Raw genomic sequence first — 25685 nt, 5'->3', positions numbered from 1 at the left:
TTTGTGCAGGAGGCAACCAATTGATGCGTTTCTCTCACATCGGTATTTCTCTCTGTCTTTTCCTCTCCCTTCCACTCTCTCTAAAAATTAATGGGAAAATATCCTTGGGTGAGGATTAAAAAAAAAAAAAGGAAGAAATGCTGGAGTCCATTCTTCAGTTCCCAGGAGGTGCCTCCGATCACCCCCCACCCCCTCACCCCCATGAGCAGCACAAGCGTGCTCTTGGCTGAGGCACTCCAACCAGGGTGGCCAGATTTGGCAAATGAAAATAAGGCTGCCCAGTTACATTAGCATTTCAGATCAAAAAGGAATAATTTGTCAGTGTAAGACTTAGTGGTATGTCCCATGAAATATTTTGTTGGAATTTCCAACAAAAACATGTCTTTCTTCCAGCCCCCCACCCCCAATCCACCCCCCACTGGGCCTTAAGTGCCGGGCCAGGGGCTGCGGCTGGAATGCAGGGACGGGAGGGGAAATTGAGCTGCCAATGGAAGGTGCGGGACAGACAGGAACTCTTGGAAAAATCGGTGCTGAGTGCCCCAGGGGTAAAGAAACAAGAGGGATGTTCTTCAAATGGGCGGTGCCTCCAATTGGACCCTCTCTCCCCAAACTTGCAGACCCTCTTAAAACCCTGCTTTTCAGACTAGAAAATACACCTAAAAGATTCGAGAAGGTAAGTCAGGGAGTCCTGGGAGCCACAAGTTAAGCACGACCCGCGCCCGCCCCCCCCCCCCCCCCCCGGCTACCGATGCTACTTAAGGATGGGGTGGGAAAACCATTATTTGCTATTAAAACGAATGGGCATGTGATGGAGTAGGCTGCAAACTCGCCAGGAATGTTTACGGGTGAAACCTGCGCCTTAAACGCGGAGGGCAGCCTAAAGCCTTTGCCCCCGACTCCCGGGGGAGGGGGCGCAACCGCCTCCTCGGCTTCTGGGGGCTTCTCCGCGGACACGGGTGGGAACGGCGGCCGGCACCGGGCGCCGGGGCGCTGGGCGGGACGCACCCAGGCCTGCGCGGAGGGAGAAAGTGAACCGCGGCGGCCACTCCCAGGGACTTGCAGGAATGTGGTTGGAGGGGGTGGGGGGGCGCCGGGCGCGCCGGCTCCCAATCACAGGAGGAGGAGGCGGGGGAGGAGGAGGCAGCCTCGAGGAAGTGCGAGAATGAAGTTGTGGAGCTGAGATTCCCCTCCGCGCGCGCAGAGAGCCGCCCCGAGCCCCCCCGGCAGCTGCCCGCCCCTTCGCGGGGAGCCCTCTCGGCGCGGAGCTCCCGGCCCCTGCGCCCGCCGCGCCCCAGCCTGGTCCCGCCGGAGCCATGGGACCCGAGCCGCGCTGAGGACAATGGAGCTGGCGGCCTGGTACCGCTGGGGGCTCCTCCTCGCCCTCCTGCCCCCCGGAGCCGCGGGCACCCAAGGTGAGTCCGGGGTGGGGTGGGGAGGGCAGGGAGCCGCGACGGGACCCCCAGCCTGGGACACCCCCCCCCCGAAACCCCCGGGCAGGCGGGCGGAGGGGGCCGTGCGAGCTCCCGGACCCGAAGTTTCGGACTGTCCAGCTCTCGGGGGGAGGGGGCAGAAGAAGGGGGTGGGGGGGCAGTTACCCCGCGGCGCCTCTCGCTGCCCCATTCGGGAGACCGGCGCTTTCCAGACTCCGGGATCGCGCCGGGAACTTGTCAGAAAAGTTCCCTGAAATGGTTCAGAAAGTTTCCCTCAAAGGGCGTGTTGCACGGGGTGTGTGTGTGTGCGCGTGTGTGTGTGCGCGCGTGTGTGTGTGCGTGTGTGTGTGTGTGTGTGTGTGCGTGTGTGTGCGCGCCTCCTCTCCAGCCCCTCGAGCTTCTCAAAGCCTCTCCAGTTGGCAGCCTCCGCCTCCGGACCGGCCTGGGCTGGATTCCTCGGGGGTCCCTGCAGCCCTGGCCCCCGCCCCCCCTCGGCCGACTGGGTTTAGCTTCTCCGGCTTCAGGCGAGATCTGGGTGTGGAGGGGGCGGTGGGGAGAGCAGCCTGTCCATCGAGAGCCCGAGGGAGAGGGTGGCCGGCCGGCCCGCGGAGTCGCCTGGCGCTGGAGCCTGGGCTGGGGCTGGGGGTGGGGGTGGGGCTGGGGGAGGGCGAGACGTGAGTTTTGAGTCCGTTTCTTCGAGGCCAGCGCAGGGACGGTGCCCTGTGACTTGGAGAGCACGGGTGGGCGTCCTGGTCTGAGGCATAGACGCGAGGGACACCGGGCGCGTGGTGTGGGGAGGCGCAGGGCTGGGGCCAGGTGGGCTGTGCAGAGGCTGGGAGTCCTGCCTTCCCTCGTGCTGTGTGCGGGGAGGGGCCATAGGGGCGCACCGTGCCCTGCCCCACTTGTCCGTCTGTCTGCAAGAGCGACTGAACCTGGACCTACACGCGGGGCCAGGCCCTAGCATGGTGTTTTGCGTGTGTTCCCTCTTTTACTCCTCAGACCCGTCCCAGGAGAGAAGGCCTGCGGTATTCCCGTCCTCCGGGCGGAAACTGGGCTTAAGGAGGTGGGGCAGTGCGACCCCCAGCACACATTTCCCTGCCCGTCTACCTTGGGCGGTGGAGGGGAGACACAGGAGGGGTTCTGGGAGTGGTGGGTGGTCTTAGCAGGTCCTGCGTCTGGAGAAGGGGGTGTCATCTTGCCTGTTGCTGGAGGGCCCCTCCCTCAGAGCCTTGCTGTGATAGCTGAGGGGCCTCTGTGCCCCGGTGCTCTTGAGTTGTGTGGTCTGTGTGTGTGTGTGTGTCTGGGCTTTGTGTTGCTAAACACAAAGTCTCTCTTCGCTGACTTGGGGACTGGGGTGAACTCTGCCCTCTCGAGGAAGGTGCTGGGCCAGCGCCGCTGTAAACAGCGCAGGAGGTGGCCCCACGCCTCTCTCCCGGGACGAAGGCTCCTCTCCTTGGAGCCCATCCCTCCCTGCCTGTTTCCCAGGCTGGCATCTTCACCCCTGACCTCCTGCTGAAAAGGGCGAGGCCGGGCTGGGCTGTCAGGCCCAGTGGCTGTCCTCGCCGGGGCCTGTGAGCTGGGCAGGTGGGGAGCGGCTGGGTTGCTGCTGTGCTGGGATCTGAGGGGTCGGTCCTGCAATGACTGGGGACTCCTTCCGTCTTCTCACTCCTCTCTCACTCCTCAGGGTGCACTGCTGGGTGGTGCAGAGAGGGATGCTGGGTGTGCGGTGCAGGGAATGGTTAAAATGGTAGCACACCACCCAGCTGCTTCTAGCCACCCCCATGGCATCCCCGGACTGAGGGTAGGAGCGTGGAGGGGAAGGGGAGATGGGGAAGTCCCAGGACTTTGCTGAGACCCTCTCTTGGAGTTCAGGTTTTGTAAGGTGCAGCAAACACATTCTTTTTTTTATCTTGCAGAGCTCATATTTAGTCCCTGTACGATTCTCCCAACACTCTCCTTCTTCTTTTGACTATACTTAGGGAAAGTAACCTCATTTCAATATTCACAATAAAACAATTGAAAAGAGGGTATCAAATGCAAAAAGAGAAGACGTTACATTCCGAACACAGAGCACTTTCTTTTCTTTTGGTGGGGAATGGCCCACACTTTTGCTATAGGAACTTCCCTTGCCTTCACTTCTCAAAAATGCACAGCTGGCTTCGTCTATGCCGGGCTCTTATCCGTGGACAGTTGCACTCCACCTCTGCAACAACCCGGTGAAGTAGCTGCACGGAGGGGAAAACGGAAGTTCAGGGAGATGAAGCGACTTATCCACGGCTTCCCAGCCACCCAGTCATGTCCAGGGCATTTTTGGCTTCTAACGAGGAGGTATTCCTAACGAGGAGGTATTCAGAGTCGATCAGTCTTACTCTCTTGAACAGGAAGGAGTTGAGCAAAGCCTCGGGGGCAGCCAGGTGGCCAGACTGGGGTAGAGGTGCTACTCTGTTATTTAGGCGAATGACCTTCCTTATCTAGGCTATCGAAAATGGGGCTGCACTGGGCACCCCCGCCCACCCCAGGTCCCCTCTTGGCTTAGGAGTCATCTTTCCCTGTCCACCTCATGCCTGCCTTCTGCTTGGGCCCGCCCTCCTGGCATGGCAGGGGACTGAAGTGGAGAAGGAGACGGCTGCATTAGGAGCAAGAGGAACCAGGGTGGGCTGGGGCTAGGGGAGCTGGTGTGGGGCCCAGATAGTTATGCCTGTCCCTGGGTAGCTGGAATGATCTGGAAAAAGATGCCCGCCCTCTGCCTCTGGGAAGCCCCTCTGGGGTGACACCCCCCTCTTTTGTAGGCCACCTTTCCTGTCTACCCCTGAGAAGAGAGTGGAGGTAGGGGGAAGGGTGTGCTCTCTCTCAAGGAGTAGGGGAGTTATAGCCAATGTTTGTGTTGTCTCAGCTCTGTTTACCGAGCCTTGTCATGTTTACAAACTGCTTTTTGATTCATTTTCTCATGTAACTTCTCTGCAGAAGGGAAGAGCTGTTATTGTTTTATTACTCCCTCCTTACAGCAAAGTTGAGGTCAGTGACTATTCACTGAGGGCCTACTAAGTCACAGGCACTGCTGGCCGCAGAGATGAAGCTGGTTTGGCCTCTACCCTGGAGGCCCAGGATGTGCTCAGGGTCACAGAGTGAGCGGCCCAGCTGGGTTCTGGTCTGGTGACCCTGAGCCCAGGCCCCCTGATGTACCAGGTGTGTGGTTGGTGGGTCTCGTGGAGGTGAGCTTTGGGAATGCAGGTAGTGTTCATGGAAACCAAAGGAAGTATTGGCTTTCATGCTGGTATAGAGCAAGAGAAGCAGCTGGGCCTGAAGGCTGGCGGGGAGGAGAGAACCCACTTGAGGACACCCCCAGAACTGGGACCAAACCCTGACCTTTGAAGTCTATTTGGAGGGACAGGTGGGAGGGACCGTGACCAGCCTCTCAGCAGTGGGATGGTCACCGTGACCTCAACTGGTCCCTTTTGGTTTGGAGACTCTTGATCGGACTTCATCCACCCATCCGTCCATCATCCATCCATCCATCCATCCATCCATCCATCCATCCATCCATCCATCCCCCAGTGCCCACTGTGTGCCCTGCCCTAATTGTGGCTCCTAAGGGGCAGGTGTGCTGGAAACAAAGAGCTCCCCTGTAGGGAACAGGACCTCCCCCTCCCCCAAGAAAATCAGTGGGGGCTGAAGGTGGGGACTGAGGAGTGGGGAGCTGGTGACGAGATGGGGGAGTAGGAGAGGGGGACGGGTCCTGGTGGAGGGGAGGGAGGTGGCGGTAAGGGAGGTGCTAGGAAGGCCTTCTGGGCTTTCTGTCAGGTTGGTGTGTGCATGCGGGATTAGCACACAAGCTTCAAGCTCCCTGGGAGTGGGTCTCAGGGCACCTAGTTTACCACCTGTTGCCAACACTTAAAAAGTCTTAATCAGACTCAAATGAGCCACAAACAAATTCACTAGTCGGGTGGGGCTGCTACTCTCTCTGCTCCTGCCCAGCCCAGCACCTCTGCCCTGCCCAGCACCTGTAATGTTTTTCAGTGGCACCGGTGGAATTGGTGTGTATTTACGTTTGTGTGGGGGGTGGGGTTAATCTGTGTGTGCAATTAGGCCGAGTGGAAGAAACTCGGACTCTAAAGGCACACAGACATGAGTTCAAATCCTGCTCCCTACAGGCTTCATCATCTTGGGAGAATAACCCCGGTCAGCCTCAGTTTCCCTTTGTGCAAAATGGAGGTCTCAGTCCCAGCCTCTGCAGGATGTTATGAAGCTCCCCCCCTCTCGAGTGCCTGCTGAGCACACAGTAGGCCCTCAGTTAATGCAGCTGCCTGCACTGTTCCATTGTTGTTTTCCTATTGCCTGGCTGCCACAGCTGGTGTCCTTTGGAAGCCGCACAGGACTGCAGGGGGTGGAGACAGCCCCTGCCCCAGCGCTGCTGGTCCCTTTCCCGGGCTTGGGCCAGGGCCTCGGGGTCTGGGCCTGGAGACAGCTGTGACTACAAAGCAGCTGAAGCTGCGGAGGCCGGGGGAGGTCCTGGCAGCGGGCGTTATTTTGGGCCTGGCCTGCTACCCCCGCTCCTGTTTCTTTTGGGAGCTTGGGGGGAGGGACCCTGGATTCTATTTCTGGGCTCCCCCCATCCTCTCTGTTTGCTTCCTTCTCTCTCTGCCCAGAGGGGTGGGAACAGAGAGCACTCTGGAGGTTACTAGGAGGCCCAGGAAGCAATGGGGGGCAGGGTGGGGCTTGCCCCACCAGCCTTTCCCCAGCTTTCTGGAGGCCGAGGGTATTATTACCTGCCCCTCTCAGGATTTGACCTCCAGCTCCGAGTTGATGGGCGAGCAGGAGCCCTAGTGTCAGACCTCGAGGTCAGCCACCGTGCTGTTCCCCTGAATCTGCACGTAGACTGTAGGAAGTGGAGTGGGGACCAGCAGGAATTCCGGGCAGCTCAGGCACCTGTGGGCTTGTGTACCTGGGGGTGCCCTCCACCCACTCCCCCCGGCACACCCTCCTGGGCAAGACGCACCAGGTGATTCATCTTCTCACCAGAGCAGAAAAACAAGTTCAACTGGACAGTTTAATCTCCCCCCTGCTGGCAGGCATGGTGCCAGCTGCTGCCCCCAGTGCCCCCTCACCAGGAGTAGTTTACCCGTCCTGTGTTTCTGGGCTTCATGGGCATTTCTGGTTTCAGGGACACCCAGCTGGGGTCCAGGTAGGCCTGGGGGCAGTTCATCATGATAGTTGGCTGATAGTTGGCACTGGGCAGGTACTCAGGGCTGACGTAGTGCTCTTGTGGCAGGAGTTTCGTGGCATAGATTGTGCCAGCTGCTTCTGGAGTCTTGCCCTGAGGAGGTGGCGAGGGTGAGGTACCAGAGGAGGAGCCTTCGGAGTAGGCATCATTCCGGCCCAGGATCTGCAGCCTGGGTCCGGGTGCCCATAGATGGGGTCTGATGCTCCTCGTCTCTGCCTGGGGGAATTCTAGAGGTCCCTGCAGTGGCCAGGCCGCTGGTGGTCTCCATGCCCCCTCGATGACTCCAGCTGACCCTCCTTCCCCACTTTCTGGGTGGCATTGTGGGGGTGGGTATCCCTTGCCAGGAGGCTGGCACGTGGGTGGCATTGGCATGGGCTGGGGAGAATACCCAGAGTTTGTTTGCTTGGGAGAGAGATAGGGGGTATCCAGAGGGCTCATGATTCATCAGCACCTCCGTTGGGGGATTTTTTACCCCTTGGCCCTGAGTCGTGGCTTCGGGACAAAGAGAGGCTTTCTTTGCAAACAGCCCCCTGGATTGGGTGGGCAAGCTCCCTAAGGCTTACACAGCAGGGCCCTCGGACGCTTAGAATGGGCTGAGTCAGACGGAGCCTCTCCCCTGACTTCCCTCCTCTTCCCAAACTTGCAAACTTCCTTTTGCTGTTGCAGCTTCTGCAGGTGCAAGGACATGGGAGGAGGGGTCCTTGTCTAAGGGCATGACTCTGGGGAGTGAGTGTGGAGGAGGCAGCCGGGTTGGAGCAGCTCCCTGGACGGTGCCCTCTGACCCGCCTCCTCCCTCCTGCCAGTGTGCACCGGCACAGACATGAAGCTGCGGCTCCCAGCCAGTCCCGAGACCCACCTGGACATGCTCCGCCACCTCTACCAGGGCTGTCAGGTGGTGCAGGGTAACCTGGAGCTCACCCACCTGCCTGGCAATGCCAGCCTCTTCTTCCTACAGGTGAGAGCCAGGGGCAACCCAGCCGGTCCCTGCCGCCAGCTGGGCCTAGATTTCCTCGCTAGCGGTTCCTCAGCAGGAAGTCCTTTCTGATGTCTGACCCCTCTCCATTCTAGTGCAAGACCAGCTGATTCCTTCTCTGTAGCGTGGCTGGCCGTGGACATCTCTAGGTGGAATGCCTCTGTTCCTTCGCTAAATTCTTTTTAAAAATATATTTTTATTGATTTCAGAGAGGAAGGGAGAGGGAGAGAGAGATAGAAACATCAGTGATGAGAGCAAATCATTGATGGGCTGCCTCCTGCACGCCCCACCCTGGGAATCGAGCCTGCATCCCGGGCATGTGCCCTTGACCAGGAATCGAACCGTGACCTCTGGGTTCATAGGTCAACACTCAACCACTGAACCACACTGGCTAGGCCCTTTGCTAAATTCTTGTTCTCTTGCCAGCACGATCACCTCCCCCCGTCCAACTGCCCAGCCACTGTCCCTCTCCCACCGGAGTAGTGGGAAATGTGGGTGTCAGGGCCAGTTCTGCCACTGACAGACCATGCGAATGTGGTCTAGGTTCTTGTCTGCTCTGGGCCTTAGTTTTCTTATCTGTATATGGGGAGCAGTAGGCATGCTCTGACTCACCCATTCTGTACATAAAATGGGAAATGTGTGTGAAAGGGTCATGAGCAGGAGAGTGGAAACCAGCCTGCTGAACCTTTTCCATGGTGCCCCGGAGTGGGGTCAGGTATGCAATGCACCGATGGCATCTCGTCCAGGCCTTTCCTTATATAGATGAAGAAACTGAGATGCAGAGAGGGTGGGGCATCTGCTCCCAGCTTACCGAGTGCTCCCCCACCATTATCTTTCCTGATCTACAGGAATCTGGTTTGGGGAGTGGCCTTGGTTTCCATTTTACACATGAAGAGAGCAGGACCGTTCAGTGGCTAGGGGCCTTGCCCAAGGTCCCTGCGCACTGGGTAACCCCGAGGAGGCCTTGGAGGGGGGTAGTGTTCCAGGACCCAGGCCTGCCTCAACCCCAACCTCCCTTGCGCCCTCCCAGGATATCCAGGAGGTGCAGGGCTACGTGCTCATCGCTCACAGCCAAGTGACACAGGTCCCGCTGCAGAGGCTGCGAATCATCCGAGGCACCCAGCTCTTTCAGGACAGCTATGCCCTGGCCGTGCTGGACAACGGAGACCAGCAGGACAGCGCCACCCCTGTCGCCGGGGCCTCCCCAGGAGGGCTGCGGGAGCTGCAGCTTCGAAGCCTCACAGGTGGTCACCATCACCCTTGACATCGCCTGGTGATGGAGAGCTGGCCAGGGCCGCTGCTAGCCAGGAGGCGTGGGGTGGCCTGGAACTTGCATCCCCTCTGGGTGGGTGCAGGTGGCGCTAGGAAAGGTGTCCTTGTGAAGAATAAAATAAAGATTTCCCTTCGTCCTGGCAAGTCGCAGCTTGTTCCCGCCCACGCAGCTTGACAGGAGGATGCTGGGTGGGTCTTGCCCACTCCTTGGCTGAGAACACGTGTGTGGTGAACAGCCTGTGTCACTGTATATGGTAGCCCTGGGGCTGACAGTGGCCCAAGCCCTGCGTGCCAGCGGCTGTGCGTGCAATGATTCTATTTCAGTCAGGCCGTGATCTCGCCAGGCAGCGTTCACGGTGTTCTCACTTTACAGACGAGAAAACAGGTTTACGGAGGATAGGTGACTTGCTCGAGGTTGCGCAGCTAGTTGGTGGTGAGGCGGGGTTTCAGACTCCAGAGTCCGTCTTTTTACAACAAGCACAGAGCAGGGGCGGGAGGAGAAGAGAGAGTCCCTGGGCATCTGGACCCTGACACGGACATCTCCCTCCTCCCGGACCTCAGTCTGTTCTTCGTGTATGTGGGGGCGACGGGGTGGGGGATGGCACCGGTCGGGCTCAAAGATGCTGAGGGTGTCCTCTCTGTTCCCCGGGGGATTTGGGGTGTGTTTCAGAAGCCCGCTCCCCTTTTAGAAGGCGGGGGGCGGGAGCAGAAGCTGACAGACAGATGCCTGGTTGTTGTCCATCCCACAGAGATCCTGAAGGGAGGGGTGTTGATGCAGCGGAACCCACAGCTCTGCCACCAGGACACCGTCCTGTGGACGGACATCTTCCACAAGAACAACCGGCTGGCCCTCCTGCAGATAGACACCAACCGCTCGCGGGCCTGTAAGCCGCTCCTCCCCGCCTGCAGCCTCCTCCTTCTCAGCCGCCTACCCCCGCTCCGCCAAATCCTGCTTACATCCCCCGACCCTGCACCAACACCACCCACTTCCTCTTTCTTGGTGCCTCCTGCCATCTCTTCATCTCTGTGGCCCTCTGTTCTGTCTCCCTTTGTTTCTTTTTTAATTTTTATTTATTGATTTTTAAAAAAATATTTCTTTTATTGATTTCAGAGAGAGGAAGGGAGAGGGAGAGAGAGAAACATCAATGATGAAAGAGAATCATCAGTCAACTGCCTCCTGCACCCCCCCCCACTGAGGATTGAGCCTGCAACCCGGGCATGTGCCCTGACCGGGAATCGAACTCGAAACCTTAGCACATTGGAAGCTCTAACCAACTGAGCTACCCGGCCAGGCTCCCTCTGCTTCTCGATTGTGTCTCCGTTTTTGGGGTCCCCTTGGCTCGCCTGGGTCTCACCCTCACTGTGCATGCTGCCTCCTGGCCTGTCTCACTGTCTGTCTCACTGTCTCTCTGTTCTCTCCCCAGGCAAACCCTGTTCTCCATCCTGCAGCCCTTCCCACTGCTGGGGAGAGAGTTCCAAGGACTGTCAGATCTGTGAGTCTCTGGGAGGCACGGAGTCTGGGGGGCCGGGCTGGTGGAATAGAGGTGAAGTGGGGAGGGGTGGGTTACCGGACCTCAGGGGTGTCCCCTGGGGCAGGGACTCTTCCCCAGAAGGTGATGCTGGTGGGGGTCTGGTGTCCAGGTGGCCACCCAGCCCTCATCCTGCCCTCTGCCTGACAGTGACTCGAACTCTGTGTGCCAGCGGCTGTGCTCGCTGCAAAGGCTCACTGCCCACCGACTGCTGCCACGAGCAGTGTGCTGCCGGCTGCACGGGCCCCAAGCACTCTGACTGCCTGGTATGTGCCCCCTGGGCCCCACCCCTGGGGGAGCTAGGGAAGGGGCACCCTGCCTGGTCCTGCCCTATTGCCCCTGGCACATCAGGGGAAAGCAGCCCAGTGACCACCAGCTGCCTGTCCCCCCAGGCCTGCCTCCACTTCAACCACAGTGGCATCTGTGAGTTGCACTGCCCAGCCCTGGTCACCTACAACACGGACACCTTTGAGTCCATGCCCAACCCCGAGGGCCGCTACACCTTTGGTGCCAGCTGTGTGACAACCTGTCCCTGTGAGTGCCACGGAGAAGCAGGGTCTCAGTGATGTTGCTGGGGAGGTTGGTTTATGTAAGTGGGAGCCTGCGGTGAGTGCTGTCTGCCCCTTGCTTTGGGGAGCTGCCTCGTTCTTCCAACAGCTGTGGGGCAGCAGAGAGAGTAGAAGCTAAGAGCTCAGTCTTGGGAGCCAGAGCACTGACTGGTCATGTGACCCTACTGTGTCTCAGTTTCCTCATCTCTAAAATGGGTACAATAATAGCCCCAACCTCATAAGGTGGTTATAAAGTTTGAACGAGTTCAAATCCTGGCTCCTCCACTCACTGGCGCAATGACCTTGAGTAATTTACATCAAATCGTGCCCTGGCTTCCCTTTTGGCAAAATGGGGGTCTCACCATGTCTCCCGCATAGGTTTGTTTGCGGGTACGCGAGTGGTAAGTGCTCAGGCCTGCCGGAGGGCCTTTCAGTCCTGGTTGCTGTCACTCTTTTTGTGACATTGCTCACGGTGTGAGGGGCTGGGGCGCATGGACACATAATCCTGGTCTCCTCAGACAACTACCTGTCAACGGACGTGGGATCCTGCACCCTGGTCTGTCCCCTGAACAACCAAGAGGTGACAGCTGAGGACGGAACACAGCGGTGTGAGAAGTGCAGCAAGCCCTGTGCCCGAGGTACCCACCGCCTCCCAAACCATGCTGTGGTTCCTGGCCCTCTGCACACCCTGTCTGGCCTCGCCCAGTGTCCCCCCCTTCCTCAGACCCTCCTGGGACTCAGTCCTTGTCTCCCACTGTCTCTGCCCTGCCCCCCCCCAAGATCAGTCCCACAAGCTCCCCCATATCTTGCCAGTGTGGGGAGAGGGCATGTGGCCCTAAGAGGGGACTGTGGACGGGACCCAGGAGTCTGAGTTCCTGGTGCTCCATGTGGGGCTGACATGGCCCCCTCACCTGCCCACTCCCACAGTGTGCTATGGGCTGGGCATGGAACACCTGCGTGAGGCGAGGGCAGTCACCAGTGCCAATATCCAGGAGTTTGCCGGCTGCAAGAAGATCTTTGGGAGCTTGGCGTTTCTGCCAGAGAGCTTTGAGGGGTAAGGATACTCCGATTAAGGGCGGGCACAATGGTCGCAGACAGTATCGGGGCAGTCACCGATTCCTGAAGACCCAGGAGTGGCAGCATCTGGTGGGGGGGGGGGGGGCGGGTAGGAGCCAGAGGTGGGAGGTCTGGAATTCAGAGAGAGTGGGGACTCCCGGGAGGGGTGTTATTTCCATAAATGACACGTTATCCGTGAACGTGCACTTGTGTGGCGGTCAAGCCATCCAGGTCAAGTTACATTCTCCTTGAGTTCATAGCAGCTTTATCTCCTGAGTCCCAACCTGGAAATAACACATATGTGTATCAGTAGGTGAACAAATAGATGATGGTCTGTCCATACAATGAAATTCTCAGCAACAAAAAGAAACACACTGGCCGAAACCGGTTTGGCTCGGTGGATAGAGCGTCGGCCTGCGGACTGAAGGGTCCCAGGTTCGATTCCGGTCAAGGGCATGTGCCTGGGTTGCGGGCACATCCCCGGTGGGGGATGTGCAGGAGGCGGCTGGTCGATGTTTCTCTCTCGTCGATGTTTCTGGCTCTCTATCTCTCTCCCTTCCTCTCTGTAAAAAATCAATAAAATATATTTAAAAAAAAAAAAAAAAAAGAAAAAAAGAAACACACTGATCACATACATGTTCTCAAGAACATTATCTTAAGGGAAATTAGCCAGACAAAGTCCACACTGTGATTCCCCTTAAGTGAAGTTCCAGACCGGCCAGACCACCCTGGGGATAGCAGTCAGAACAGCGTTGTCCTGGGATGGTGGTGGTTGGGGGTGGGGGTGGGGGGACTGGAAAGTGACAGAAAGGAAATTTCTGGGATGATGGGAATGTTCTGTGTCTTGGAGTCTTGAATGAATGCATTTGTCAAAACTCATCAAATTGCCTAGTAAAAATCTGTGCATTTTATTATATGTGAATTATATTTCAATAAAAAAGAGGAGATTCCTTTCAACACTTCTTCCACCTTTACTGCCCTTTCCAGAGGAGACACTGTTAACGGGTTGTGTGTCTTCTAGACCATTATCTGCACATAGACACACGGAGAAACATAGTTTCAGGTTTTTTAAATTTATTGATTTTTAGACAGAGAGAGAGGAAGGGAGAGAGCCAAAGTCAATGTTGTTCCATACATTCATTGGTTGTTCTTGCATGTGGCCTGACGGGATCAAACCCGCAACCCTGGTGTATGGGAACGACGCTAACCCACTGAGCTACCTGGCCAGGACCAGAAACATCGTTTTGGTAGTTCTGCTGGGGAGGGAGGGGGTTGGTTTAGGTGAGTGGTCGGCAAACTGCGGCTCGCGAGCCACATGCGGCTCTTTGGCCCCTTGAGTGTGGCTCTTCCACAAAATACCACGTGCGGGCACACACGTACAGTGCGATTGAAACTTCGTGGCCCATGCGCAGAAGTCGGTATTTTGTGGAAGAGCTGCACTCCAGGGGCCAAAGAGCCGCATGTGGCTCGCGAGCCGCAGTTTGCCGACCACTGGCTTAGGTAAATGGAGCTGGAGCATACCTTGGGTATTGTCTGCTCCTTCCTTTAGGGAGCTGGTCGTGACGGTTCTGCCTCATTCTTTCGACAGCTATGGAGCAGGTGGCGGCAGCAAAGAGTAGCAGCTAAGGGCCCAGGCCTGGGAGCCAGACCGCCTGGGTTTGAAACCTGGCTTGACCATTTACTGTGCATGTGACCTTATGGGGCCTTCGTTTCCTCATCTTTAAAATGGGGGCACAAGTAGTTCCAACCTCATGAAGTGGTTGTAAAGTGTGACTGAGTTAATATGCACAAGCTCTTAGAACAGTGCCTGGCACCCACCTGAGTACTCCTGGGTGTTAGCTTTTTGTCTGTAGTCTGGAGAGATCAGGATTATGTTTACCAGCTCCCCTACTTACCGATGGGTGCTTAGGTTGCTTCCAATTTTTTTTTAAAAATATATTTTATTGATTTTTTTACAGAGAGGAAGGGAGAGGGATAGAGAGTTAGAAACATCGATGAGAGAGAAGCATCGATCAGCTGCCTCCTGCACACCCCCTACTGGAGATGTGCCTGCAACCAAGGTACATACCCTTGACCGGAATCGAGCCTGGGACCCTTCAGTCCCCAGGCTGACACTCTATCCACTGAGCCAGACCAGCCGGGGCTGTTTCCAGTTTTTGCTCTTACAAACAGTTCGGCCTTGTACGTGCCTCAGGGGCCGTGTTCCTCCAGGCCACATTCCTAGAAGCAGAATTTCTAGATCAAAGGATATAAATACTGTGTTGATGGGTCCTGCCAAACTACGGCCTGGGCTTTGTAGCTCAAGATGGGAACAGCCGGGCTTGAGCAAAGGGTTTAAGTGCGGTTATTAATAGAGGGGAGTGGGGAGAGGGCGGCAGGGCCGGCCCTGGGGTTGTGCTCGCTCCCTCCAGGCCCTGCTCACTCCTCTCATCTTTCTTCTAGGAACCCCGCCTCCAACACTGCCCCCCTAGAGCCTGAGCAGCTCAGAGTGTTTGAGACCTTGGAGGAGATCACAGGTGAGCTCTGCCCCTGCGTCCTGCTCGGGAGTGGCTGGGGGCGCCATCCTGTCCCCGCACCCTAGCCTCCGCCTGTGCCTGCAGGTTACCTGTACATCTCGGCGTGGCCAGACAGCCTGCCTGAACTCAGTGTCTTCCAGAACCTGCAAGTGATCCGGGGACGCGTGCTGCACGAGTGAGCACCTGGAGGCGGGGGCTGGAGGGGGGCTGGGAGACGCGTGGGCATGTGGGGCGTCCTGCTCCCCAGGGGCTCCGGGGGCAGCCTTTCTATGGGGACAGCAGGTGAGGGCAGCCCTTGCTGACGGGGGAGGGGCCAGTGATGGCTGCCCACCCTGCAGCTGACACTCTTCTCCCACAGCGGCGCCTACTCGCTGACCCTGCAAGGACTGGGCATCCGATGGCTGGGGCTGCGCTCGCTGCGGGAACTGGGCAGTGGGCTGGCCCTCATCCACCGCAACGCCCACCTCTGCTTTGTCCACACGGTGCCCTGGGACCAGCTCTTCCGGAACCCTCACCAGGCCCTGCTCCACAGTGCCAACCGGCCAGAGGATGAGTGTGGTAAGACAGGGAGCCCAGCGCTGCCCGCTCCCCGTCTGCCGGCACACCGTGCCCGGGGCCCTCCCAGCAGCAACCTGGGACTCTTGCAGACTGCCCGCCCCCGGGGCGCCACCCTTGACACAGCTCTGGCCGGCTTGACCCCTTGGCATGGCTTCTAGCTGAGTCCTGCCTCACTGCCTCGGCATCCCCCTCCCCCCTTTCCTCTCTCCTCCTGGGACCTCAGAACTCTTCTCTCTCCCTGCATTGCCCAGGCCCTGTTCCCACCCAAAGCCACACCACAGCCTCTCCCCCTGCTTCACTTGGGCCTGAGCCTCCCTAAGGGTCCCCTCTGACTCCTTCCTCTCACTGCAGTGGGTGAGGGCCTGGCCTGCTACCCGCTGTGCGCCCACGGGCACTGCTGGGGTCCGGGGCCCACCCAGTGTGTCAACTGCAGCCAGTTCCTTCGGGGCCAGGAGTGCGTGGAGGAGTGCCGAGTACTGCAGGGGTATGCGGGGCGGAGCAGGGGGAGGGCGGAGGGGTGCACGGGGGCTCCTTCCAGACCCCCTCACCCGCCATCCCCTCTCACAGGCTCCCCAGGGAGTATGTGAAGGACAGGTACTGTCTGCCTTGCCACCCCGAGTGCCAGCCCCAGAATGGCTCAGTGACCTGCTTAGGATCGGTGAGGTGCTGGTGGGCTCAGAGCTGGGTGGAGGGAAGCAAGGGTGGGTTGGGGCAGATTGCCAGGGACCTGGCCAAGTCTGGTAAAACATCTGTGGAGAGAGCCCTGAGCTCAGACCTGAACAGCAGGAGGGTGGAACAGCGGGAGGGTGGAACAGCGGGAGGTGGAACAGCGGGAGGTGGAACAGCCTGTGGGTGGAAGGAGACTCTATGCTGCGGACTGTGAGTTGTGTGATGGACCCTGAGACCCTTCAGACTGTGCAGAGATCCCAGGGAAGCCTGCGTTCTTTTAAAAATATTTTTATTGACTTCAGAGAGGAAGGGAAAGGGAGAGAGAGAAACATCAATGATGCCCTAACCGGTTTGGCTCAGTGGATAGCGCGTCAGCCTGCGGACTCAAGGGTCCCGGGTTCAGTTCCAGTCAAAGGCATGTACCTTGGTTGCAGGCACATCCCCAGTGGGGAGTGTGCAGGAGGCAGCTGATCGATGTTTGTCTCTCATTGATGTTTCTAGCTCTCTATTCCTCTCCCTTCCTCTCTGTAAAAAAATCAATAAAATATAAAAAAAAGAAAAAGAAAGAAACATCAATGATGAGAGAGAATCATTAATCGGCCGCTTCCTGCACGTCCTGCACTGGGGATCGAGCCCACAACCCGGGCATGTGCCCTGATTGGCAATCGAACTATGACCTCCAGGTTCATAGGGTCGGCGCTTAACCATTGAGCCATGCTGGCCGGGCGGAAGCCTGTGTTTTGGCTGTGACTGTGCCAAGGTGGTTGGATAGACTTGTGGGCTTCGGCATCAGGCTGCCTGGATTCAAGTGCAGGGCCTACTTCCAACCTCATGTGTAAAGCGAGTGTCACATGGTGCCTGTTCCCTTAGGGGGCAGGAAGAACTGATGTAAAATAGGGTTTGCGCCGGCCTGAGCATGGAGAGGCTTCTACATGTTCGTGACTATTACTACTTGCTGTTAGACCTTAGCAATGAGCTCCCGCCCTTGGCTTCCAGTTCTTCACCTGAAGCCCCCCGCTCAGGGATCAAGCTTTGAAGCGGGGGTGGGGGGTGAGGTGAGGAGGGAGGTGAAGGTGGGCGGGCCTGGATGAAGAGCAGGGGCAGTAGACGCAGCGGGTGTAGGCTGTCCCAGGAACAGCGTGAAAAGTGCTGTCCAGTGGCCGTGGGCAGCTCGAAGGGGACGCAGGCGCCTCACCCTGCCCCCAGCCCCTCACAGACCTTCCTGCCTTCCCAGGAGGCCGACCAGTGCATGGCCTGCGCCCACTACAAGGACGCCCCCCTCTGCGTGGCTCGGTGCCCCAGTGGCGTGAAGACTGACCACTCCTTCATGCCCATCTGGAAGTTCCCCGACGAGGAGGGCACGTGCCAGCCATGCCCCATCAACTGCACCCACTCGTGAGTCTGCGGGCCCTTTTCTGCAAAAAGGCGGGCTTTGTCCCAGGAGCCTCTGCGGCATTACCAAAGGGGACAGCTCTGCTCTGCTAAAACCTGAGGCTTCATTTTCACCTCCTTTTTGTCTGATCCCAAAAGTAACAGGTTAACATTTTTTATTAAAACATAAAATATAAACTAGTGTTGCTAGCAGTTCTGTCCCCACTGTTTATCAGTTACAGTGTTTTGCCCTAGTTTTTATCTGTGCACATGCTTACATATATATTATTCTAACGTGTTATACTCTCCAGTTGTCTTTATCTGTGTATTCTAACGTATATTATTACAACATGTTACATATATGTATGCATATTACTGTTCTCCAGTTGTTTTTATCTGTATTCTAACTTATTTTTATAAAAAATTTTTAAAATATATTTTTATTGATTTCAGAGAGGAAGGGAGAGGGGAGAGAGAAGTAGAAACACCAATGATGAGAGAGAATCATTGATTGGCTGCCTCCTGCATCAACCCAAGCATGTGCCCTTGGCTAGAATCGAACCCCGATCCTTCAGTCGCCAGGCCGAGGCTCTATCCACTGAGCCAAACCAGCGAGGCAGTGGTTCTCAGCCTTCCTAATGCTGCGACCCTTTAATACAGCTCCTCATGTTGTGGTGACCCCCAATTTCATTGTTGCAAATTGAACATAATTAAAGCATAGTGATTCATCACAAAAACAATACGTAATTTTTTTTTTTTAATATATTTTATTGATTTTTTACAGAGAGGAAGGGAGAGAGATAGAGAGTTAGAAACATCGATGAGAGAGAAACATCGATCAGCTGCCTCCTGCACACCTCCTACTGGGGATGTGCCGCAACCCAGGCACATGCCCTTGGCCGGAATCGAACCCGGGACCTTTCAGTCCGCAGGCCGACGCTCTATCCACTGAGCCAAACCGGTTTCGGCAACAATACGTAATTATATATGTGTTTTCCGACCGTCTTAGGCGACCCCTGTGAAAGGGTCGTTTGACCCCCAAAGGGGTCGCGACCCACAGGTTGAGAACCACTGAGCTAGAGCCTTTTTTCCCCCCACCAAAATGGTGTCGTAGACCATACATCATGCGTATTGTTTGCAAATGGCTTTTAAAAAATATATTTTATTGATTTTTTACAGACAGGAAGGGAGAGGGACAGAGAGCTAGAAACATCGATGAGCGAGAACCATTGATCAGCTGCCTCCTGCACACCCCCTACTGGGGATGTGCCACAACCAAGGTACATGCCCTTGACCGGAATCAAACCTGGGACCCTTCAGTCCGCAGGCCGATGCTCCATCCACTGAGCCACACCAGCTAGGGCGCAAATGGCATTTTTTTCACTTGACAGGATCTTGCAGTGTTTTTTCATGTCCTAACATGGTGATCTACCCTATTTCCCCCCCCCCCCCCCCGCCAAAGTTGTCTTTAATTACACATGAAATACGTGAATGCATCCTTGTGACAAACATTTTCAGCAAATCAGAAGTATAAACACTGCAAAGCGCACGTGCCCTTTCGGTCCCTGCCCCTGCCCCCCCCCCCCGCCCCCCCCTGCTCCCTGGGGAGAACCTCCGGATTCACTGGGGTGGGTGCCTCCTGCAGGCTTCCCTCCGCCATTCACATAAACACGCTGGGCTGCGTCATAGAAGATTGCCGTTTTTGTAGGTCAGAAATGCCCAGGAAAAGGCAATTTCAACTCACATGTAACCAGTGTGGGTTTGTGTGTGTGCCTTTTGTATTGTGAAGGGGATCAGACTTGGGATATATTATTTAACCATGTCCCTGTTTGAGGGATATTGATTAGGCTTTTTTTTTATTTTTAAATTTTTATTGATGGACTGTTTTTTAGAGAGAGAGAGGAAGGGAGAGAGAGAGAAACATCAGTGTTGTTGCTGCACTGAGTTACGCATGCACTGGTTGCTTCCTGCATGTGCCCTGACGGGAATAAAACCTACAACCTTGGTGTCTCAGGAGACACTCTGAACAACCGAGCTACCCGGCCAGGGCCTTTTATTTTCATGTTTTGGAAGTTTATTGCATGGGAGCTCCTTGTACAAGTGAACATCTTGGGCATGCCCCCTGGTGTTGGCATCTTTAGGGCACACGAGAGGGGGGCTGCTGCGTCACAGACTGTCCTCCAGAAGTGGGGCTGGTTCGCTGCCCTGGCCTTTCAGGGAGGGGATGTCTGGGCTTTGGGACTCGGTGCTCCTTTGGGGGCCCCCACAGGATACACCGCAGGGAGGTGCAGGAGGACGGGGGCCGGGGGCTCCCCGGCTGGACGGGACTCCCTTGTGGGATGGTAGGAAAATCACTGATGACCTTGAGCCCAGTTTCTGCCTTTGTCCAACGGGGATAACCAGGCAGCCACACCTACCTCCGGGGTTGCTGGGAGGCCTTGTTGACAGGCCTCTCTCTCCTGCAGCTGCGTGGACCTGGATGAGAAGGGCTGCCCCGCCGAGCAGAGAGCCAGGTCAGCTTGGTCCCCAGGACATGCCCCTGGTTGCTCCCCCATCCCCCACCGGCCCCTGGGTGGTCACTGCTGAATGAAGGAGGGGAGGAGGCCTCCTGACATGACACAGGTCCCTTTCCTGCCCACTCTTCCACTGTGGGTCTTCCTTCCAATTCGTTTCAACAAGTGGATGGAGGACCTGCTCAGGATGCTTGTGGCCTGGGGAACAGGGAAAAGATGGCACAGGTTCCCAGTACCTCCCACCCTCGAGTAGCTAGACGTCTCGTAAGGGACCCTGGGACTCCAGGCAGATGGAGAAGAGGGTGCAGCTGCAGCCCTGAGGGAGAGGAGGGGGTGGAGGCGGGCTTCAAGGAGGAGGTGGCATTTCAGCCAGGCCTTGAAAGAGGGGCAGGTCCGTCACTTGCCTTAGGGGGATAGCAGCTTAGGTGGCGTCCTGGGGAAGGGTCGGAAAAACCTAGGCTGTGCTTCCTGGAAGGTCCTGGCGTGGTGCGCTGTTAGTCAGCACAGAGGAGGGATACAGCGTGAAGTCTGAGTCAGGCCCAGGCTGGATCTGGAGGGCATGGGGCCTCCCTCACCAGCAGGCCACAGGGTTGGACTGGGCTTCTGGGCAGTGGGGGGCTGGGGGAAGGGCTTTGGGGAGAAAAAGATTGGCGTATGTCCTAGGCCATCATTTGTCTAGGAAGCAAGCGTTCATGAGAGTCTGCAATGCGCCAGCCCCTGGCTAGGCAGGGGAGGGGCCAGGAGGACAGTCAGTGCCCAGGAGTGCCAGCGATTCCAGGCCGAGTCTGAAAGGTGACCCCACAGAGAAGTGGTGGTCCGGGCAGAAGTAGCAGCAAGTGCAGAGGTTGGGAGGCATGGAAAACCATGACCTATGGGTGAAAAGTGTGGCTAGAACATCAGAATCACTGGGTGCACATTCCTGGGCCCCACCCCATTCCCACAGTCAGACTCTCTGGGGGTGGGGCTCCAGACTTGTGCATTTTAACAAGCTCCTTGGTGGTTTTTGTCAGGAAGTTTGAGAATCCTGGGCTAAGCCAGGGGTAAGAGCATAGACAATGTGGGAATGTGGGTGGTGAGAGCTTTGAATACCCAGCAAGGAGTTTGGACTTGATCCTGGAGGCAGCAGGGAGCCAAGGGAGGTTTTAAAACAGGGAAGAGAGGGTAGAAGTCTGTGGGTCACCCTTCCAAACACCAGTGACCTTCCTGCGCCTCCATGGGGCCCCTTCAGCCCTGCTCCCCAAGACTGCTCCCCAATCCCTGACCTTGGCCCCTGTCTGCAGCCCTGTGACGTCCATCATTGCTGCTGTGGTGGGCATTCTGCTGGTGATGGTCGTGGGGGCAGTCCTCGGCGTCCTGATCAGGAGAAGGCGGCAGAAGATCCGGAAGTACACGATGCGGAGGCTGCTGCAGGAAACGGAGGTGAGGGCCTCCCTACCTGCTTGGGGTCTGCGGCCCAGCACCCCAGGCACTGACGCAGGCTCCCTCTCCCCACAGCTGGTGGAGCCGCTGACGCCTAGCGGGGCGATGCCCAACCAGGCTCAGATGCGGATCCTCAAAGAGACCGAGCTGAGGAAGGTGAAGGTGCTCGGATCCGGAGCTTTTGGCACCGTCTACAAGGTCAGGGGTGGGGCCACAGTTGGGGTGGGCGGTCCCAGAGGATGCACTGGGGTGTGGCCAAGGGTTCTGTTGGGGAAGGCAGCCCTGAGCTGGGGACGGTGATGTTTGGTAGGGCAGTTATAGAGGCTGGAACAGGGGAAAGGGATGGGTGAGTGTGGCTAGATAATGAGGCTGCTGGTAAATTGTGCGGTTGGCCCAGGCGTGGGGAAACACAGGAATGACCTTCTTGGGCCGGCCGTTTCCTGCTCACATTCCCCGCTCTCTGCCCAGGGCATCTGGATCCCCGATGGGGAGAATGTGAAGATCCCAGTGGCCATCAAAGTGTTGAGGGAAAACACATCTCCCAAAGCCAACAAAGAAATCTTGGATGTAAGTCCCTCCACCCTCCCAGCCTGGAGCACGGGAGGACCCCTGGTTGCAGGTCTGGCTCTGGGCTCCCTCTCCCCTGGGATTTAAGGAGACAAGTGTTATCCCCAAACCTGGACTCTTCACCTCCCCATCCTGTGGGCTGTGGTTCTGGTTGGTGTCAGATGGGGTCGGTCCAGTGGGGGTCCCCAGTCACACCTTGGCCCTCAGGAGGGGCGCGTGGTGGTTGGGGTTCGTGGTCTCCCGCACCCCCTCAGTGTGCACCCTCGCCCCCAGGAAGCATATGTGATGGCCGGTGTGGGCTCCCCGTATGTGTCGCGCCTCCTGGGCATCTGCTTGACCTCCACGGTGCAGCTGGTGACACAGCTCATGCCCTATGGCTGCCTCCTGGACCACGTCCGCGAACACCGCGGGCGCCTGGGCTCCCAGGACCTGCTGAACTGGTGTGTGCAGATTGCCAAGGTACGCACCCAGGGGGTCTGGGCGCCATGGGTGCCCCTGAGAGCAAGCGTGCCCCCACGCAGGGTGGGGATGGGGAGGTTTCCTGGGAGAGTGTGGCTAGAGCCTGGTTAACAAGGTTGCCTCCAATCCCAGGGAATGAGCTACTTGGAGGAAGTGCGGCTTGTGCACAGGGACCTGGCTGCCCGGAATGTACTGGTCAAGAGTCCCAACCACGTCAAGATCACAGACTTTGGGCTGGCTCGGCTGCTGGACATCGACGAGACGGAGTACCATGCAGATGGGGGCAAGGTGGAGTGGGGTCTGGGCCCTGGGAGCACTCTGAGAATCCCCGCCCACCCCCAACACACCTAGTCCAAGGACTTCTCTTCCCTCTCAGGTGCCCATCAAGTGGATGGCGCTGGAGTCCATTCTCCGCCGACGGTTCACCCACCAGAGTGATGTGTGGAGCTACGGTGCGTGGGGGGCAGCCCTGGGCGGGGTGGACGAGGAGCCATGGTCCTGTCCATGGTGGGATGTTGGTGAAAGGATGAGAATGAACGGAGACACCTCAGCATAAATGTGGGTTGGAAGGGAGGACTGCAGTGCTTCCACCTGCTAGGGTCTGTGCATGTCCCAGGGGTTGGGGAAGGACTAGGGGTAGCTCCTGCCCTCTGGCAACACATCCCTCTCCTCCTTCCCCCATGGTGCCAGGCTCCTGGACAGAGCCTCTGGGACGCAGACGCTAAAGCTCCTCCTGTTGCCCGTCTCATCCTGTCTCTGCCCTAGGTGTGACTGTGTGGGAGCTGATGACTTTTGGGGCCAAACCTTACGATGGGATCCCAGCCCGGGAGATCCCTGACCTGCTGGAGAAGGGGGAACGGCTGCCCCAGCCGCCCATCTGCACCATCGATGTCTACATGATCATGGTCAAATGTGCGTGGTGGAGCTGTGCTGGCAGCCCGGAGGCGGGTGGGAGGTTCTGGGTAGAGGGTCTCCAGGGAACATGGAAGGGGGCCAAGCCAGAATGCATGTGACCCAGAGGCCCCTCGTGGTTACAGGAACCTCCACAGGGTCTCGCTTCCCTTTCACATACCAGTCCAGGGACGCTCCAGGGACCAGCTAGAAAGAGACTTAGACGCAAATCAAAAGGGCAAACTTACCGAGATTCTCAAAGCTTCTGGTACCTCGTCTCTACCACCTCAGAGCTTTGGACTCGAATCACTACACAAGCTTGGAGAGGGAGGGGCGGGGCCGCACACCCACTGCCCCTGGGACTGAGATGCTGACCCTCCTCCCGCCCCCAGGTTGGATGATTGACTCTGAATGCCGGCCCCGGTTCCGGGAGTTGGTGACCGAATTCTCCCGCATGGCCAGGGACCCCCAGCGCTTCGTGGTTATCCAGGTACCGGACCACCCACCACCTCCCTGGGTCCCAGGCCTCCCAGCCCGGCCCCTTGCCCAACTCATCGTGCCTCCTGCACAGCACCTCCCTGAGCCTTCCCCGGGGGCCGGGCACTGGGCTGGGGAGAGGCTGCCACGCTGTCTCCCTCCTCCCCAGAACGAGGACTTGGGCCCCACCAGCCCCTTGGACAGCACCTTCTACCGATCGCTGCTGGAGGATGACGACATGGGGGACCTGGTGGATGCCGAGGAGTACCTGGTACCCCAGCAAGGCTTCTTCTGCCCAGACCCTGCCCCGGGTGCGGGGGGCACGGCCCACCGCAGGCATCGCAGCTCATCCACCAGGGTCAGTGCCCTTGGTCACACTCTGGTGGGTGTGGTTACCTCTCCTAATGCACTAGGTCCCTTTCTTCGATGTCCGCCCCCCCAACCACTGCCTCATGGAGATCCCATTTTCCCTAAGGATTCCTGCTGCCTTCCAACCCATGTCCCCACTCTCCCCATGGTGACCGTGCCATACCCCAAAGGGGACCTCTATTTCCTTCCTGTGACCCTGTGGAGTCTCCATCTCAAATCTATGAATGACCCCACCATCATGACCTTCTCTCTTGTCCCCAGAGTGGCGGTGGCGAACTGACACTGGGCCTGGAGCCCCCTGAGGAGGAGCCCCCGAAATCTCCACTGGCACCCTCCGAGGGGGCGGGCTCTGATGTGTTTGAGAGCGACCTGGGAATGGGGGCGGCCAAGGGGCTGCAGAGCCTCTCCCCACATGACCCCAGCCCTCTACAGCGGTACAGTGAGGACCCCACAGTGCCCCTGCCCCCTGAGACTGATGGCTACGTTGCCCCTGCGACCTGCAGTCCCCAGCCAGGTATGGCATCCAGGCCTGAGCTGAGGTTGGGAAGTGGGGGAGGTGGGGACCACCGTGGGGGCTGTGTTAGTAGCTGGGACACATGGGTTTCTTTCCCTAACAAACCCCCCCTCTTGCCCTTCCAGAATACGTGAACCAGCCAGAGGTCCGCCCGAAGCCCCCCTCACCCTTAGAGGGCCCCCTGCCGCCTCCTCGATCTGCCAGTGCCACTCTGGAAAAGCCCAAGACTCTCTCCCCCAAGACTCTGTCCCCTGGGAAGAACGGGGTTGTCAAAGACGTTTTCGCCTTTGGGGGTGCCGTGGAGAACCCTGAGTACCTGGCACCCCGCGGCAGGGCTGCCCCTCAGCCCCACCCTCCTCCCGCCTTCAGTCCAGCCTTTGACAACCTCTATTACTGGGACCAGGACCCATCCGAGCGTGGCTCTCTGCCCAGCACCTTTGAAGGGACCCCTACAGCAGAGAACCCCGAGTATCTGGGCCTGGATGCGCCAGTGTGAGCCAAAAGGCCAAGTCTGCTTAGGCCCTACTGAACCCGTGGGGAGTGGGGGAGGCCTGACTTCCGGCCTGTGTCGGACCCTGTGTCAGGACAACGTGGGGAAGGGCCCTTGGACCGTATCAGTGGAGCCCGCCATGCCAGGCACCTTCTTTCCTCTTCCAGTTCCCAGGTGGCTCAGAGGAGCTCAGCCTGGTTGGAAGAGGAGGCAGCATCCGGAAGGAGCCCTGTCCCAGCAGACTCTAGGGTCCAATGGATGCCACAGCCACAGTCTCCTCACCTGAGGGAGCAGCCCAGCCTGGCTCTCTCCTTCCACACCCCCGGCACTGAAGGACTTAGGGGAGCTGGGCCTAGGAGGGGAAGAGGCCCCAAAGAAGTGTCGAGGGCAAGAGCAGTCCATTCAGAGACTGTCTCTGAGTCCTAGCGCTGCCCCCAGGAAGAAGGGAATAGCAGCAGTGCCCAGGTCTAGTCCTTGTACAGAGTGCTTTCTTTGATTTGTTTTTACTTACTTTTTTTGTGTTTTGTTTTTTAAAAAAAAGATAAAATAAGGACTCGGGGAGAGTGGGTATTGTGGAAAGGGGAGTGGTCCCTGGGGTTGGGGATGTCCTTTCTCCATACCCACTTTCTCCATCTGCAAATACATTTTGGAAAACAGCTGGGCACCAGCCTATGCCTGGGGGTAGTTCTGTGCCTTCCCGTATTGCTTGCCGCCTAACATACACTCAACTCATCTTTTCCTGGAGGGAGCGACTAGTCATCTTTAAGAAGCCTGAATGAGAAGCCTATCTTCCAACGTCCTGGCTTCTGGGTTGAGGGGGATCTTGGAGTTGAGGATACTGAT

General features: G+C 57.6%; 1 protein-coding gene across 6 annotated transcripts; it reads left to right on the top strand.

The window, feature by feature from the left end:
* Positions 1 to 1127: 1127 nt before the first annotated feature.
* On the top strand, positions 1128 to 25509 carry ERBB2 (erb-b2 receptor tyrosine kinase 2). Of its 6 annotated transcripts, none has more exons than XM_036339102.1 (27): positions 1129 to 1412; positions 7455 to 7606; positions 8655 to 8868; positions 9646 to 9780; positions 10321 to 10389; positions 10576 to 10691; positions 10818 to 10959; positions 11492 to 11611; positions 11901 to 12027; positions 14472 to 14545; positions 14630 to 14720; positions 14904 to 15103; positions 15455 to 15587; positions 15671 to 15761; positions 17007 to 17167; positions 19609 to 19656; positions 20937 to 21075; positions 21151 to 21273; positions 21544 to 21642; positions 21916 to 22101; positions 22234 to 22389; positions 22478 to 22553; positions 22867 to 23013; positions 23385 to 23482; positions 23639 to 23827; positions 24100 to 24352; positions 24478 to 25509. In XM_036339102.1, the coding sequence occupies exons 1-27, from the start codon at positions 1340 to 1342 to the stop codon at positions 24846 to 24848; spliced, it is 3783 nt and encodes a 1260-aa protein (XP_036194995.1). In that variant the 5' UTR covers positions 1129 to 1339; the 3' UTR covers positions 24849 to 25509. The 6 variants fall into 6 exon arrangements, with proteins under 6 accessions (XP_036194999.1, XP_036194995.1, XP_036194996.1 ...); XM_036339103.1 differs by lacking the exon at positions 1129 to 1412 and adding an exon at positions 3620 to 3758; XM_036339105.1 differs by lacking the exon at positions 1129 to 1412 and adding an exon at positions 7720 to 7773 and having other exon boundaries at positions 7478 to 7606; positions 9567 to 9780.
* The last annotated feature ends 176 nt before the right edge of the window (positions 25510 to 25685 follow it).

The sequence above is a fragment of the Myotis myotis genome, unplaced genomic scaffold, assembly GCF_014108235.1.
Source record: "Myotis myotis isolate mMyoMyo1 unplaced genomic scaffold, mMyoMyo1.p scaffold_m19_p_17, whole genome shotgun sequence".
NCBI classification, from domain to species: Eukaryota; Metazoa; Chordata; class Mammalia; order Chiroptera; family Vespertilionidae; genus Myotis; species Myotis myotis.
Note: the sequence above shows the minus strand (reverse complement) of the source record. Positions and strands in the feature narration are given on the sequence as shown.